General features: G+C 41.7%; 1 protein-coding gene across 8 annotated transcripts in view; it reads right to left on the minus strand.

Annotated features, from left to right (window-relative positions):
• Positions 1-7,600: 7,600 nt before the first annotated feature.
• The window catches only part of slc38a5b (solute carrier family 38 member 5b), a 30,458-nt gene continuing 25,676 nt past the window's right edge, over positions 7,601-12,382 (minus strand). For all 8 annotated transcript variants that reach the window (XM_080534145.1, XM_080534144.1, XM_080534140.1 and 5 more), the window contains 5 exons: positions 12,057-12,157; positions 11,782-11,906; positions 10,431-10,575; positions 9,619-9,722; positions 7,601-9,415 (listed from right to left, as the gene is read on the minus strand). In XM_080534145.1, the coding sequence (XP_080390271.1) occupies positions 9,311-9,415; positions 9,619-9,722; positions 10,431-10,575; positions 11,782-11,906; positions 12,057-12,157 (580 nt within the window). In that variant the 3' untranslated portion in view covers positions 7,601-9,310. The remainder of the gene's footprint in view (positions 9,416-9,618; positions 9,723-10,430; positions 10,576-11,781; positions 11,907-12,056; positions 12,158-12,382) is intronic.

Consider the following 12,382-nt stretch of genomic DNA (forward strand, 5'->3'; position numbering starts at 1 on the left):
TGCAGGCTAATTTACAAGAACTGACACGATTACAATGGTGTTTGAAACCTTTGCATGAAATCTTCGGTTAAATGTAAAAAAAAAAAAAATGAATGACTTAGTCAAGTCTCGAACTCTCAACCTTTGGAACTCGAGTCCACAGCCTTAACCACTACGCTAGCTAGACCGCTGTCATGATGGCAATGCAAGTTGAGACAATTACTTCTTTTTTTTTTACACTCTTTTCTTTATCTATCTATCACACTTTCAAAATATCAAGTTATCTATCACACAATCAAACTATCTATCGATCGATCACACTTTCAAAATATCAAATTATCTATCTATCACACAGTCAAACTATCTAATCTATCTATCTCATGTGAAGTGGGAACTAATATTTCCTAAAAGACACATGAGGAACTTTCGTTCAGGGTTTAGTTTCCGCCTGTGAGCCTTTTTTGACGCACGGATGACTATAGCCTGTGTTTTAGCCTGGTCGGGACCAGGCTAATTATATCTGACTCAGAAGGAGCTCAACCAAGCAGCGAATTATTTGAGCCACATTGATGGCACCGAACGCAAGCTAACATTTTCGAGGCTTAAAACTTTATCGAGGCTTAGACCTTTATCGAGCTTCATGGAATAGGGCCCAGCTGGCAACAAAACCCGCGTGGCACCAGAGGGGCGCGAGAGAAAGTAGTTCTGGTAGTCTGGTAGTGTCTCTTGGCCAATCAAACTAGAGAGAACTTTGCTTGGTAACAGTGAAGCCTGAATCAACAGAAACACAACCTAACACACAAGCTGTTAACTTTCCAGAAGAACATTTAAGCTAGGTAGCTAGGTTATGTTGGAACACTGCAGACAGGCGATTGAAAGAGAACTATGTAAACACAGACACCGAAGCCTAGTTGTGGCCTTAACACTAGAACAGCCGTGCCTTGCCCAATTAAGTCTTAAAAGAGCCTACAAAATAGCTTCATACTAGCTTATCCTGAGGTGATTTTGGAAAATGTAAGGATACTGGGTGGTAGAACGCACATATCTAGGAAAAGTCATGAAAGGAGGGTCCTGAAATTTGATCGAGTGCAAAGAACATTTTTCTTTACTCACAGGGGTCAAATGACCCATGGCTCATGGCTGTTCTAGTGTTAATAACATTTTCAATAGTAAATCTCCATTGAGATACATTTTCCAATCTTACTCTGATTACATAAATCCATGCTCATATTAATGTGTCCAATCTTGCTCATATTACTGAGTTTGACTGACCTTGACGGTTGGCCCTCTGTTTGATCTTCTCCTCTACTGTCACTCTGAACGTTTCAGCCTCCTGCTCACTGGCAAAGTTTAGGCCCGCTTGGCAGTCCTGTGGCAACAGATCACCCATTGTTTATTTGATTCTTAATGGTTTACAAAAGGCGTAACACTTTTTTTTATGATGCACACTCATAAAGCACGTTATATGACACATTAAATGACCTGAGTGCACTACGGTTGTCGTAATCCACCCTTGCAGTAGTGAAATGTGTCTGAGCTACAGTCATTTTGACTTAAGTCATGTTGAGTTGGGTACTCTGTACTCACATCAGCAGCAAAGGTGTGGAAGAAGGTTTGAGGGCTGTGGTATGTCAGCTGGTTGTACAGCTCCTGCTCCCAGACCAGCTTTCCCTCCTATGTGAAGAGAAAATGTGTCTGTGACAGACAAAGGGTGTTGACATGACACGCAAGTGTACTTCTTCTTCCTCCTTTATGTACCTGTTTTGTACCTAAGTATTAGTTACAGTAGTGTGTCTATTATTGCTATCTGGATGAATAGTGGAACCTTGATGAGGAAAAGGCGGATGAAGTAGGAGCGCCGAGGGTTGTCCTTGATGAAGCACACCACCCCTGTGTGCTGCAGACTCCACTCAGATGGACTGTGTGGAAGGGCCATCCACAGCTCAGCCACCGCTGAAGACAGGGTCTGCAGACACATCAAACCATTTAATAATGATAATAATAATAATATCTTGGATCTATATAGCGCCTTTCATAAAACCCAAGGACGCTTTACAATTCTAAAGGAAGTGGTCAGACAGATAAAAACAGAAAACAAACAAAACAAAACAAAACAGAAACAGTGACTAGGGGCCAAAGGCCTTGGTGAACAGATGGGTTTTGAGGGCTGATTTGAAGGAGTCCAGGTTGGTGTGCGGAGAGAGTTCCAGTTCCATTTAGGGGAATTGTTATGTTCTAGATGCTAAATCCAAAGGGCTGTACTTTCATCACAATGTAGCGAATAATAATAATAATAATAATAATAACTTTAATTTATATAGCGCCTTTCAAAAAAAAACAAGGACGCTTTACAATTCTAGGTAGCAATGTCCTGATCGAGTCAATAAATGGTAAATGGACTGCACTTATAGCCCCTTTATCCAAAGTGCTTTACAATGGCCTCTCATTCACCCATTCACACACACATTCACACATGCAAGCTACCATGCAAGGCGCCGGCCCGCTCACTGGGAGCTATTTGGGGTTCAGTGTCTTGCCCAAGGACACTTTGACATGTGGCCAGCTGGGGTTCGAACCGCCGATCTGCCAACCTTTCAACCTATCATCAGATGGCAGCTCTACCTCCTGCGCCATAGCCGCCCCAATAGTTAGCAATGGAAGGTGTACAGCTTCGTGTCATCAAAGGTCTTGCTATAAAGAGCACTGTATACAGTGCCCTCGGTAAGTAATGTGGCAGTGAAACATTTTTGGAAATCAAACAATTCGTATGTCAGATTTGACTTGAGGGTATTTGTGTACACATTGGTTTCACCATTTATAAATGAAAACACTTTATATACATAGTCCCTCTATTTCAGTGTCACTGTCACAATTACTTACTTACTTAGAATCTATTGTATTTGAATAACTTCTTTCAAAGAAAACATTTTGGTAAACGTATTAGCGGTAACATTGTAGTATGTATATGCATTTAGCTTCTAGAAATAGACATTATTCCCACAGGACTATTAAACTTATCATCAACAATGCTTACATGTTTCTTGAACTCGCATGCAGAACAGATACAGAACACATGTCGAAGTCCTATTTACCGTACTAAGGCATTCATTCATGTTTATAATTGTATACTTATTGTAAAGTGATCATTTGTGACAGGGTCTGGTGAAAAAGTCCCCAAGTAGGGCAAGGTCATTTTATTTTATTTTTTTACAGATGATGAAAGTGCAGATTGTAAGCTGTAATGATGTGTCATACATTGAAAATAGTTAAAGAAGATATGCTTAGAATGATGGTACACCTCAAACCAAATACCGAAAATCTAAGAAAGAACATCGCTATGAACATATAACTGCATCACAACATGCTGATAGAAAATCAACATGCTAAAAACACATAACTACACATAATTAGAGGATCACACAGTCCTTGCTTTTGAACACGTCCTAAAACGTAAGTTTGTTTTACAAGCCATGTATCACTAACCCAGTAGCCTACGAAGCAGGACGGCAGACGATACAGTGAATCCAATTCACAGATAAAATGTAGTGATCCTAAAACTGTTTGTTATATTGAGTGGGCTCTTCAACACTTCAACTTTCGTAATATGAAAGAAAAACGGAAAACACTTTTTTAAATTATTTTTTTATTTTAAAGAAGCTGTTTTTAGTTTTCGTTTGCACGACTTGAGAATTGCCGGCATGCAGACCTTTTCACCAGACCTTGTCACATTTTTATGAATGCTGATGTCATTAATGGAACAAAATCCCAAATGAGTCATTCCTATTGCAGAAGTCTTGACAGTCAAGAGCCTGTGATACATACAAGAGGTCCTACAGTATGTATTAGGTGAAGGCTGAGTGGGAGGTACAGTTATCTCTCTAACACCAACTTAGGTGGGTATGGGAAACCAGATGACTTTGCCCAATTAAGAATCCACCCCCAATGCACTTGTGGAGAGTTTGAATAGATGTGAGCAATATGTAAAAAAAAAAAAAAAATGGATGCTCTTCTGTCTTCTAATACATTGGATGGTTATCTCAAATAGCTTCTGAAGCAGGCCTGCCAGCATACAGTGTCCTAGATACACGTGCCCTTAGACTTACCACACATCGCCGCCCCAGGAGCTCTACCAGGGACTCGTTCTCCTGCTGGCTCAGAAGGATGCTGAGGTTGTTCTCCTGGCTCCTCGACTTTGATGCTCGACTCATTTCACCGTCGAAGTCAGACAAGGAACGTTCACTTGAGGCTATTTAGTACCCCTCCGATGTTAAACTACTCATGAAGGAGACTCCAGACCGTTAACATGGAGCTTCCGTATTTAGTGCTATGTGACACAAGTCCGGCACAGAAAGAGAGAAGAGGAAGTGTAGAAACACTTGATTGATTGTGTAATTGTACTCTGGATACGGAACCTCTTCTCTCTGAAGGGTTTATGCTTTGTCAGGGGTGGTATAGTAATAGTATTACTGGTGGTATTTTTTATTCATGGTGTCAAGAAAAACCCTGCAGCCTTATTTCCTCGCCGCCAAACTGTCGTATAAATACCTAAATACAGAATCAAAGAAAGGCAGCCTGCTTTGTTTCAAAATGCATAGGAAAAGGTATTTAATATACTTCTGCAAAAGGAGAAAGTTTACAGCATGTCAGACAAGTCTGGCAGTCAAAGTTTCTCAGAAAGTCTAGATCACTGTTCACATCTCTGTATATACACTCAGGTACACTCAGGTAACAAGCCCGCCCTCGGGTGAGGTATGGGCCAATCATTAGCAAGGGGTGTGGATTTGTACATGGAGGAAGATGATGGGGGACGAAGGTTAAGGGTGAATTGACCCCCACTTTCTCCTAGAGACACAAAGGTGGAAAAGGGACACAAATGCTACGCTTTTCCACTACACTGCCCGGGTCGGCACGGCACGGCTCACTTCGGCACGCTTTTGAACAGTTCTGGATATGCGACGTTTTCCACTATACACAAGAGACCAGGAACGAGTAGGAGGAGTAGGAGATAGTAGGCGGAGTTACGCGTCATAACAGTGTCATAAGATTCCCCCCCCAGATCAGCAGGGGGAAATGCGATAAGAATATTGTCAAAATGCAGCACTATCGTGCACAGATCAGCCTTACAACATGTAATGTTAAGTGCCTGTAACTTGCCGCTTTCAGTTCTAGTAGACTAGTTTAGATCTCGCAACCAGGGAAATGCCGACACAATTCTATTTTTATTTCTCCTGACACGTTGAGCACTGTGCTTTTTTTGTTGGTGAACTACCGTAATAAGCCTAAAAAAGTTAAACTGTTCAAAAAGTGCAACTTCTCTGCTTTCAGAAACTTTGAATTTTTTAGATTGGGCATATAGTTCATGAATTACGGTAGTTCGCCATGGTGGTGACGTATATTTTCACGAGACACAACACAGCCACAACAATAGCAACATGGAGGAACTTGAAGCTATCGTATACTTTTTCCTCGGCATGTGGTATATTATTAACTGTGATTTTTTTGGAGAGAAAGAGAAAGAGAGAGAGGGAGAGAGAGAGGAAGCTATGTACACATAATAAAGTCATGTTTTTTGAACCCTTAAAACCACTGCCTTCACTTGTCTGCTTTATGAACTGTATGAGCATATGAGATGGCTACTGCCTGATCGATGTCGACACTGCTCGTAGTGAATATAAGCACTTGACGCATGTTGAACTCCTGGTTCATTGAGATTACTCCCGGTTCACTTCTCGGGGTGGCACCACGGTGGTTCAGGGCTCAAAATGACCGTATACCGATGTTGGAGTGAGCCAGCATAGTCTTGTGTTTCTACCCCCTTCATAGCCGGTGTTATTAACGGGCAAAGACGGTGCCCGGAGGCACCCTTTGCGGGTTAATAACTGTGGTTTACCGTGGGTTACGGTAAAAATTCAAACGTGTCCCAAGAGGGGAGAGGACAGGGAATCTAGAACCATTTGAATGGTGTCGATCCTACACTCCTATCACGGTCGACACAGCGCGGAGCGAATTCCCGGGTAGAAATTGTCTGTCCCCCCGCTGATATCCTCCATGACGTGCTGCTGCTTAGAGCAGTGGGTGAACTCCCGGTTCATTGAGTTTACGGTTAAAAGCATATCTTCTCGGGGTGTCAGCGCGGTGGTTAAGGGCTCAAAATTACCGTATACCGATGGTGAAGTTAGCAAAGGAGTATTGTGATTGTACCACCTTCATAGCCGGTGTTATTCACGGACAAACACGGTGCCCGGAGGCACCCTTTGCGGGTTAATAACTGTGATTTACCGTGGGTTAGGATAACAAATCAAACGTGTCCGGATAGGGGAGAGGACAGGGAATCCAAAACCATTTGAATGGTGTCGATACGACACTGCTATCACGGTCGACACAGCGCGGAGCGAATTCCCTGGTAGAACTTCTCTCCCCACACTGTCAAAGGGAGTTTCAACCAGCAACACCATAGGCACAGCACATCGCCATAATAGCGTTTTTTTGTTATGCTTGTTGTAAATAAAAGTTCTATGATGCATTGAAATGACATTAAACTAAGATAATACGATGGTCAGCATAATTTTTCGAATCTTTATTAATAAGCTATTACAGAAACAGTAGTGACATAGAGCGAAATCTGTTGTGGTATTTAAAGATGGCGGTTAGCGAAGAAATCTATGAACATGGGATGACGATTTCCTTTGACCAATCAACAGTGTGCAGCGTCACACGTCACACGCAGCCTGGCAAAAAAGTACCCGTGCCATTTCTGGTACCCATCGCGAACAAGAACTATTTTAGTTCTTGTTTGGCCCGGATACCAGAAATGGCACGGGTACTTTTGGCAGTGGAAAAAGGATAATAAACAGGGCTGACCCGGGTCGACCCGGGCTGGCACTCTAGTGGAAAAGCACCAAAACTGGTTGAGTCTGGTCCTAGAGTCCTGGGCCTGGGGAAACACAAAAGTCCAAAACTGCTCTAGATGGCTTAGTCCATCTAGGTGCAGGTCAGGAGAAAAGAGAGCAATCAGGTCTTTGTAATCATTTAAATGTGTCTGTTGTCTAGCCAATGTCAAGCTTCAAGTAGAGAAACTGGTTTCATTGTCTACTAGGCTGAGGTCGTCAATGTGTTGGTTTTGCCCTTGTGAACTCAGTCAGGTGAAGGAACACTCTTATCAATAAACAAAATGTCTTAGTAGGCAATATTATTCCATCACAATGGTCATTGAAATCTATTATATCTATGATGCCCAAGCAATTGTTTGTTATGTTTTGACCTACTTCCCAAGTTAATGTTTTTGTTTTCAGGAGATCCAGTGTTAACTAGAGGCCAACATTTTGTATTGCAATTTGTGTGTATTGTATTTGTGTGTAATAAGGCATAATAATGATAAGGAATTAGAGTGGCTAATAATAACAGGTAACAAGCTTGATAATGAACTACACCCAGGCTAGTGGTGATCAACCGTGCTTTAGGCAATATTACTGCATATTAGGCAATTTCCATGAAATTGTGAGAAGTGAAAAGGTGTGAAAGTGTATAGTCGTATTCATAATGCTTCTCTTCTTTTCGGAGAAGGAATTAGAACTATGATTCATTTGAACAATTTAACTATCAAAAGACACATTCATCTCAATGAATACATACAACCATTAATGTTTATTGAAAATAGAATATCATCAACAATGGTGCCATATCAAACACAAAATCTGCTTAGCAACAGGTCACCTTTTTTATAACAGTGTCCCCAAGACACTCAGCTTTGTCCTTCCTAAACTAGCTTTCAGCCGCCCAATTGGGCTCCAAGATTCTTCAGCTCAATATGGATTTGTTGAGCTCAACTATGCAATTTCAGACATAGCCTTGTGTTGTCTCCTAAATGTTTTCCCTAAGTCCTTACTTTTATCTCGGTCTCAATTACACAAATCATTGAAAAGCAGGGACTTGATGCATGATACTTAACAGGCAATATGGACATGTCAAATAAGACACATCAGCATTTCACATTTGACTCTCGGGCATTTAGATCTTCATTTTGGCCGCATTGCATTCTTGGCTTGGTTCAAAGGTCTAGGTCTTGGTTCAAAATCAAAGAAATTACTTCTCAATTCCTCTTTCCATGGTATCAGCATAAACATTTACACAAAAGGATGAATTAAAGGTATGACTGACTTCAATTATATACACAATATCTTGGTTCACAGTTCTATTGATCACTACTCTTCCGATGTGCTTTGAAATAGTTCACTACTCTATGTGTTGGTGATTCCTGTGCATGTTCCCATATTCATTTATTACATTCTAAAACTAATATTCCAAATTGTAACCGCTGTTGTCCTGCAGATCTAATAGCCTCACTAATAGACTCCAACATCTTGAAAAGGCTGGTTTTGCTTAAAGTGATGACATTGAATAAACAAAGCAATTATATATTTTCTTCTTAATAGAGAAAAAGTTGACTTCTCCATGATAATCTATATCAGGAAAATACATTATGTAACATGGTGAAATATAAATAGGTCATCCTAAAAGGTATTTGATTTATTCTTTGGCTCATTTTGTTTTTTAAAGTCTGCACCATCCGAGTTTGATAATGAAATCAGATGATGAGGTTATTTATGTCTGTTCCTAATTGCCGAGAATAGAACTAGACACCACCAATAACTCAACTTGTATTGGTGAGCACAGGTAGAACTTCACAGACAGCAATATGTCATGAATACATTTTCATTTCTACATTTCCTTAAAACAGCACCATACATGGCTCTTAAAACTGGTCAATAAAATCACAGTCGAGATTTGACAACATTGGATGAATAGTTTTGGCACTTGGCTGGCAGTTGAGACCTGATTGTACAAAGATCAAGGTACTTTGCAAAGAGAAAATTAACCCCTCTACTTTTCTATTTCTGACACCTTTGTTTGACACCAGATGCTCTCAGTTGAAAGCACCAGCGTTATGGCTTTTAAAAGCCCCACACAGCAAGTAGTGGTTCAGGGGCTCCCATGGGGCAACACCCTTGTCAACTCTTCTGACACATATCATAAGTAAACAACCTGTGTGCAATCTCTGTCCAGATCCCCTTCCTTAGAGGAAGTGACATCACTGGCTTCCTCAACGACTCTCGCCTCCATGGAAGAGTAGCATATCCTTTTTGTTTTTGAATTGGTGGGGAAACGGTCCTACCATCGTGGTAAGAACACATTTACGTTTTGTTTACGTGGGTCCAGCCTTTCAAATGACTTTGGTTTTTTTATTCTCACATTCCGAACAGGACTGAGCACAGCTGCGGACGATGCATTCTGCTGTACGCCGGTGGGACCCTCTACGTGGACGGACACATTTTTAATGGCCACCTCCACTTCGCTTCTCACCGGTTGTCCAGTCGATGATAATAAAGGTCAGACTCATGGACATGAAGATGAAGCCCATGGCGGTGAAACAGGCAGCCTGAAACACAGCCAGGGAATCAGTCAGTCGATGGTCGTACATTAGTCAGTTGATGGTAGTACACCACATGGGATCAAGAGGGATCGAGCACTATGTACATCTGATCATTATGGACAGTACATGATCATTCCATAAACTTCCAGCAATATTAAAAAGGGATGAAGTTGTCAGCACAATGTCAGAACGGTGGTGTGAAGACCTACCTGGATCTTTGGTTTTGAATTCATTGGCTCTTGTTCAGTGGGAACGATGCGAATGTAGAATAACCCTGGAAGAATGAAGATCAGACTAGGCGCGGTGGTGGCCCCTGGACAGACAGACAAGTTGAACAGAAATGTCGATTATTTTTGGACGCTCAATTTATATTGAATGTAAATACATCTGGGTTTGCATCCAGTATGAGACACATAGCCATCCTCATAGAAAGCCTGGGGGTGACTGCAGCCAAAAAAGCTGAATATGCATGGAGAAGCTTGTTAAGATCTGATTAGTTAAATGAGGAGATCACAGTCCCATGACTTACAACTTACAAAGGCTTTATAGAGCATTCATAACGTCCTTGTGAACTCAACAACAGTCTATAAACCTACACTATGTCATACTACATAACAGGTCTGTCAGGTGCAATGCCTATTGTGACACCATCCACTTTGTCACATCCCAAATGAGCTGTGCTTTATAAAGGGGGACATAACACCTTCATAACACCTTCATAACACCTCCATAAAACCGTCATAACACCCTCATAACACAGACACACACAGACACACATGCACACCTACGCACGCACAGACACACACACACAGACACGCATGCACACACACACACACACACACACACATACTCAGTGGCATAACATAGCATCTTAGTTTGCATGATGGTATGTAACCCTTTATAAAGCAGCACAGCTTTTTGGGGAAGTCACATGTTCCATTCCCGGAAAAAAAGTGTTTTTCAGGAAGTTTACATTTTTGTCTCCAATGTACAGTACATTCTTATTGTTCTACATTCTCACCAATGATGCCAAAGATGTCTCGGATTTCGGGCACAAGGATGACGAGCACGTTGACCACGAAGAGGAGACACAAGGCGATGATCACATGACGCACCCAGGAGAAGGCTTTCTCAGGGAACAGGAGCTGGAGCAGGGCCCTGCGGATCTAAGGACAAACCAACACCAACATGAGTGTAGCCGGGGCGCTTAGGTGGCGTAGCGGGTTAAGCGCTGACCATGTAACCGCAGGGCTCCCGGTTCGATTCCAGCCGTGGACATATCCTGCATGTCATCCCTCCTCTCTCTCTCACCCATCCTTCCTGTCTAAATCTTCACTGTAACTGTCTATAATTTTTTTTTATATATATACTGTAAGTGGGACTGCCCATAAATAAATAAATAAAAACATGGGAGTAGCCTCTCGGTTAGAGAACAACATGGCTGTTCAGTAGAGTGTCAGTTCAATCACTGAGGTGCTGTATGTTAAAACATGTTGAGGGTAAATTGGGTACAAAAACTATTTGATAGTTTCCTACAGTGCTTAGGCCAACTAGGGTATGAGATATTGATGCATCATCAACCATTCTGCGTGTGAAAGGGAGTGACATTGTATATGACGTACACATATGTGACACGTTCTAATGCTTTGGTCCTCATATCGGCAACTAATCAAAATGTTCAGACTTTTCTTTTGAAACACGGAACTACGTTTCGACGTTGTTGACAATCGCAACACACACTCACTAGTCAAGCCAAAATACTGCAACGCAATGGATATCGGTGAGTAATCCCCACTGCTACCTAGTTAACTAGAACACTACTTTACATTGTTAGCAGGCTCACAATACAAACTGTGTTAGTTGACTAGCGATGTGTCATTGATTTTCAACAACGCGGAAATGTATTAAAATTTTTCGAAAGAAAAGTCTGATCATTACATCGGATCCCGATATGAGGACCAAAGCATTAGAACGTGTCACATATAATATAATGTCTTTCTAAGTGCATTTATAATGATGTACTAATACTGTATTACAGTATAACACTTGCTATAAGATTTCTATAAAATCACACATTTTATAGAACACATCGCTTTAAGGCATCGTAGCCATTCTGGTTCGAAAGAAATATGTCACAGGTGACATAATGCATCATAGTAAGTGTTATACCATAAAGGGGTAGTTCCGATCTGCTCTGCAGCATTCATTCTTTTGTTTTTGTATTTACACTGTAAATGTGGCCCAAAGTTGCAGTGGACAAACCTGCTCGCCCAAAAACCCACACGCCTGCAGCAGTTGTTTTGACTGTACTATAGCAAATGTTTTGACTGTGCCGCACGTGTTATTTTGGGCTGTTGAAGGGTCGTTCTTACGGGAAAAAGAACCACAGGGACGGTGAGTGTGACTGCCACCAGCACGGCCACACGCACACACAGGATCAGTGTGTCCAGGGGGTCCACTTTGCTGTAGGTGTGCAGGAGCTCAGACTCAGTGTAAGCTGTACAAACACACACACACACACACACACACACACATACACACACACAAAGACACACATCACACACAGTGAAGTGTGTCACTTTAAATGCAGAAATAGATTTTTTGCGTCTTATTTTTTTACGATACCATCTTGAAGCTCTGATCTTACCGTAGAAGGTGAGATAACCAAAGATGGCGGTGAGGAGGTACATGACGAACATGCCAAGGATGGAAACATTAGCGATACCCTGCATACGTCTCTTGGTGGGGCTTTGGTGGGCGCAGAGGACAGACAGTGAAAAAGAAAGCAGAGTCGCTTCAGATGAATACAGGGTTGCAATGATATTCTAGTCATGATGAACGATGTATGCGTTTCATTACAAAGAAAGAAGACGCATGTATTGTAGTCCTGCAAATGAGTACAACGCGAAAGAGATTGTTCGTGTTCACTAGTCATGGCATCCTATGGCGTTTAATGAGGGGGATCTGCCTGAT

The sequence above is a fragment of the Nansenia antarctica genome, assembly GCF_963989245.1.
Source record: "Nansenia antarctica genome assembly, chromosome: 6".
Classification (NCBI taxonomy): Eukaryota; Metazoa; Chordata; class Actinopteri; order Argentiniformes; family Microstomatidae; genus Nansenia; species Nansenia antarctica.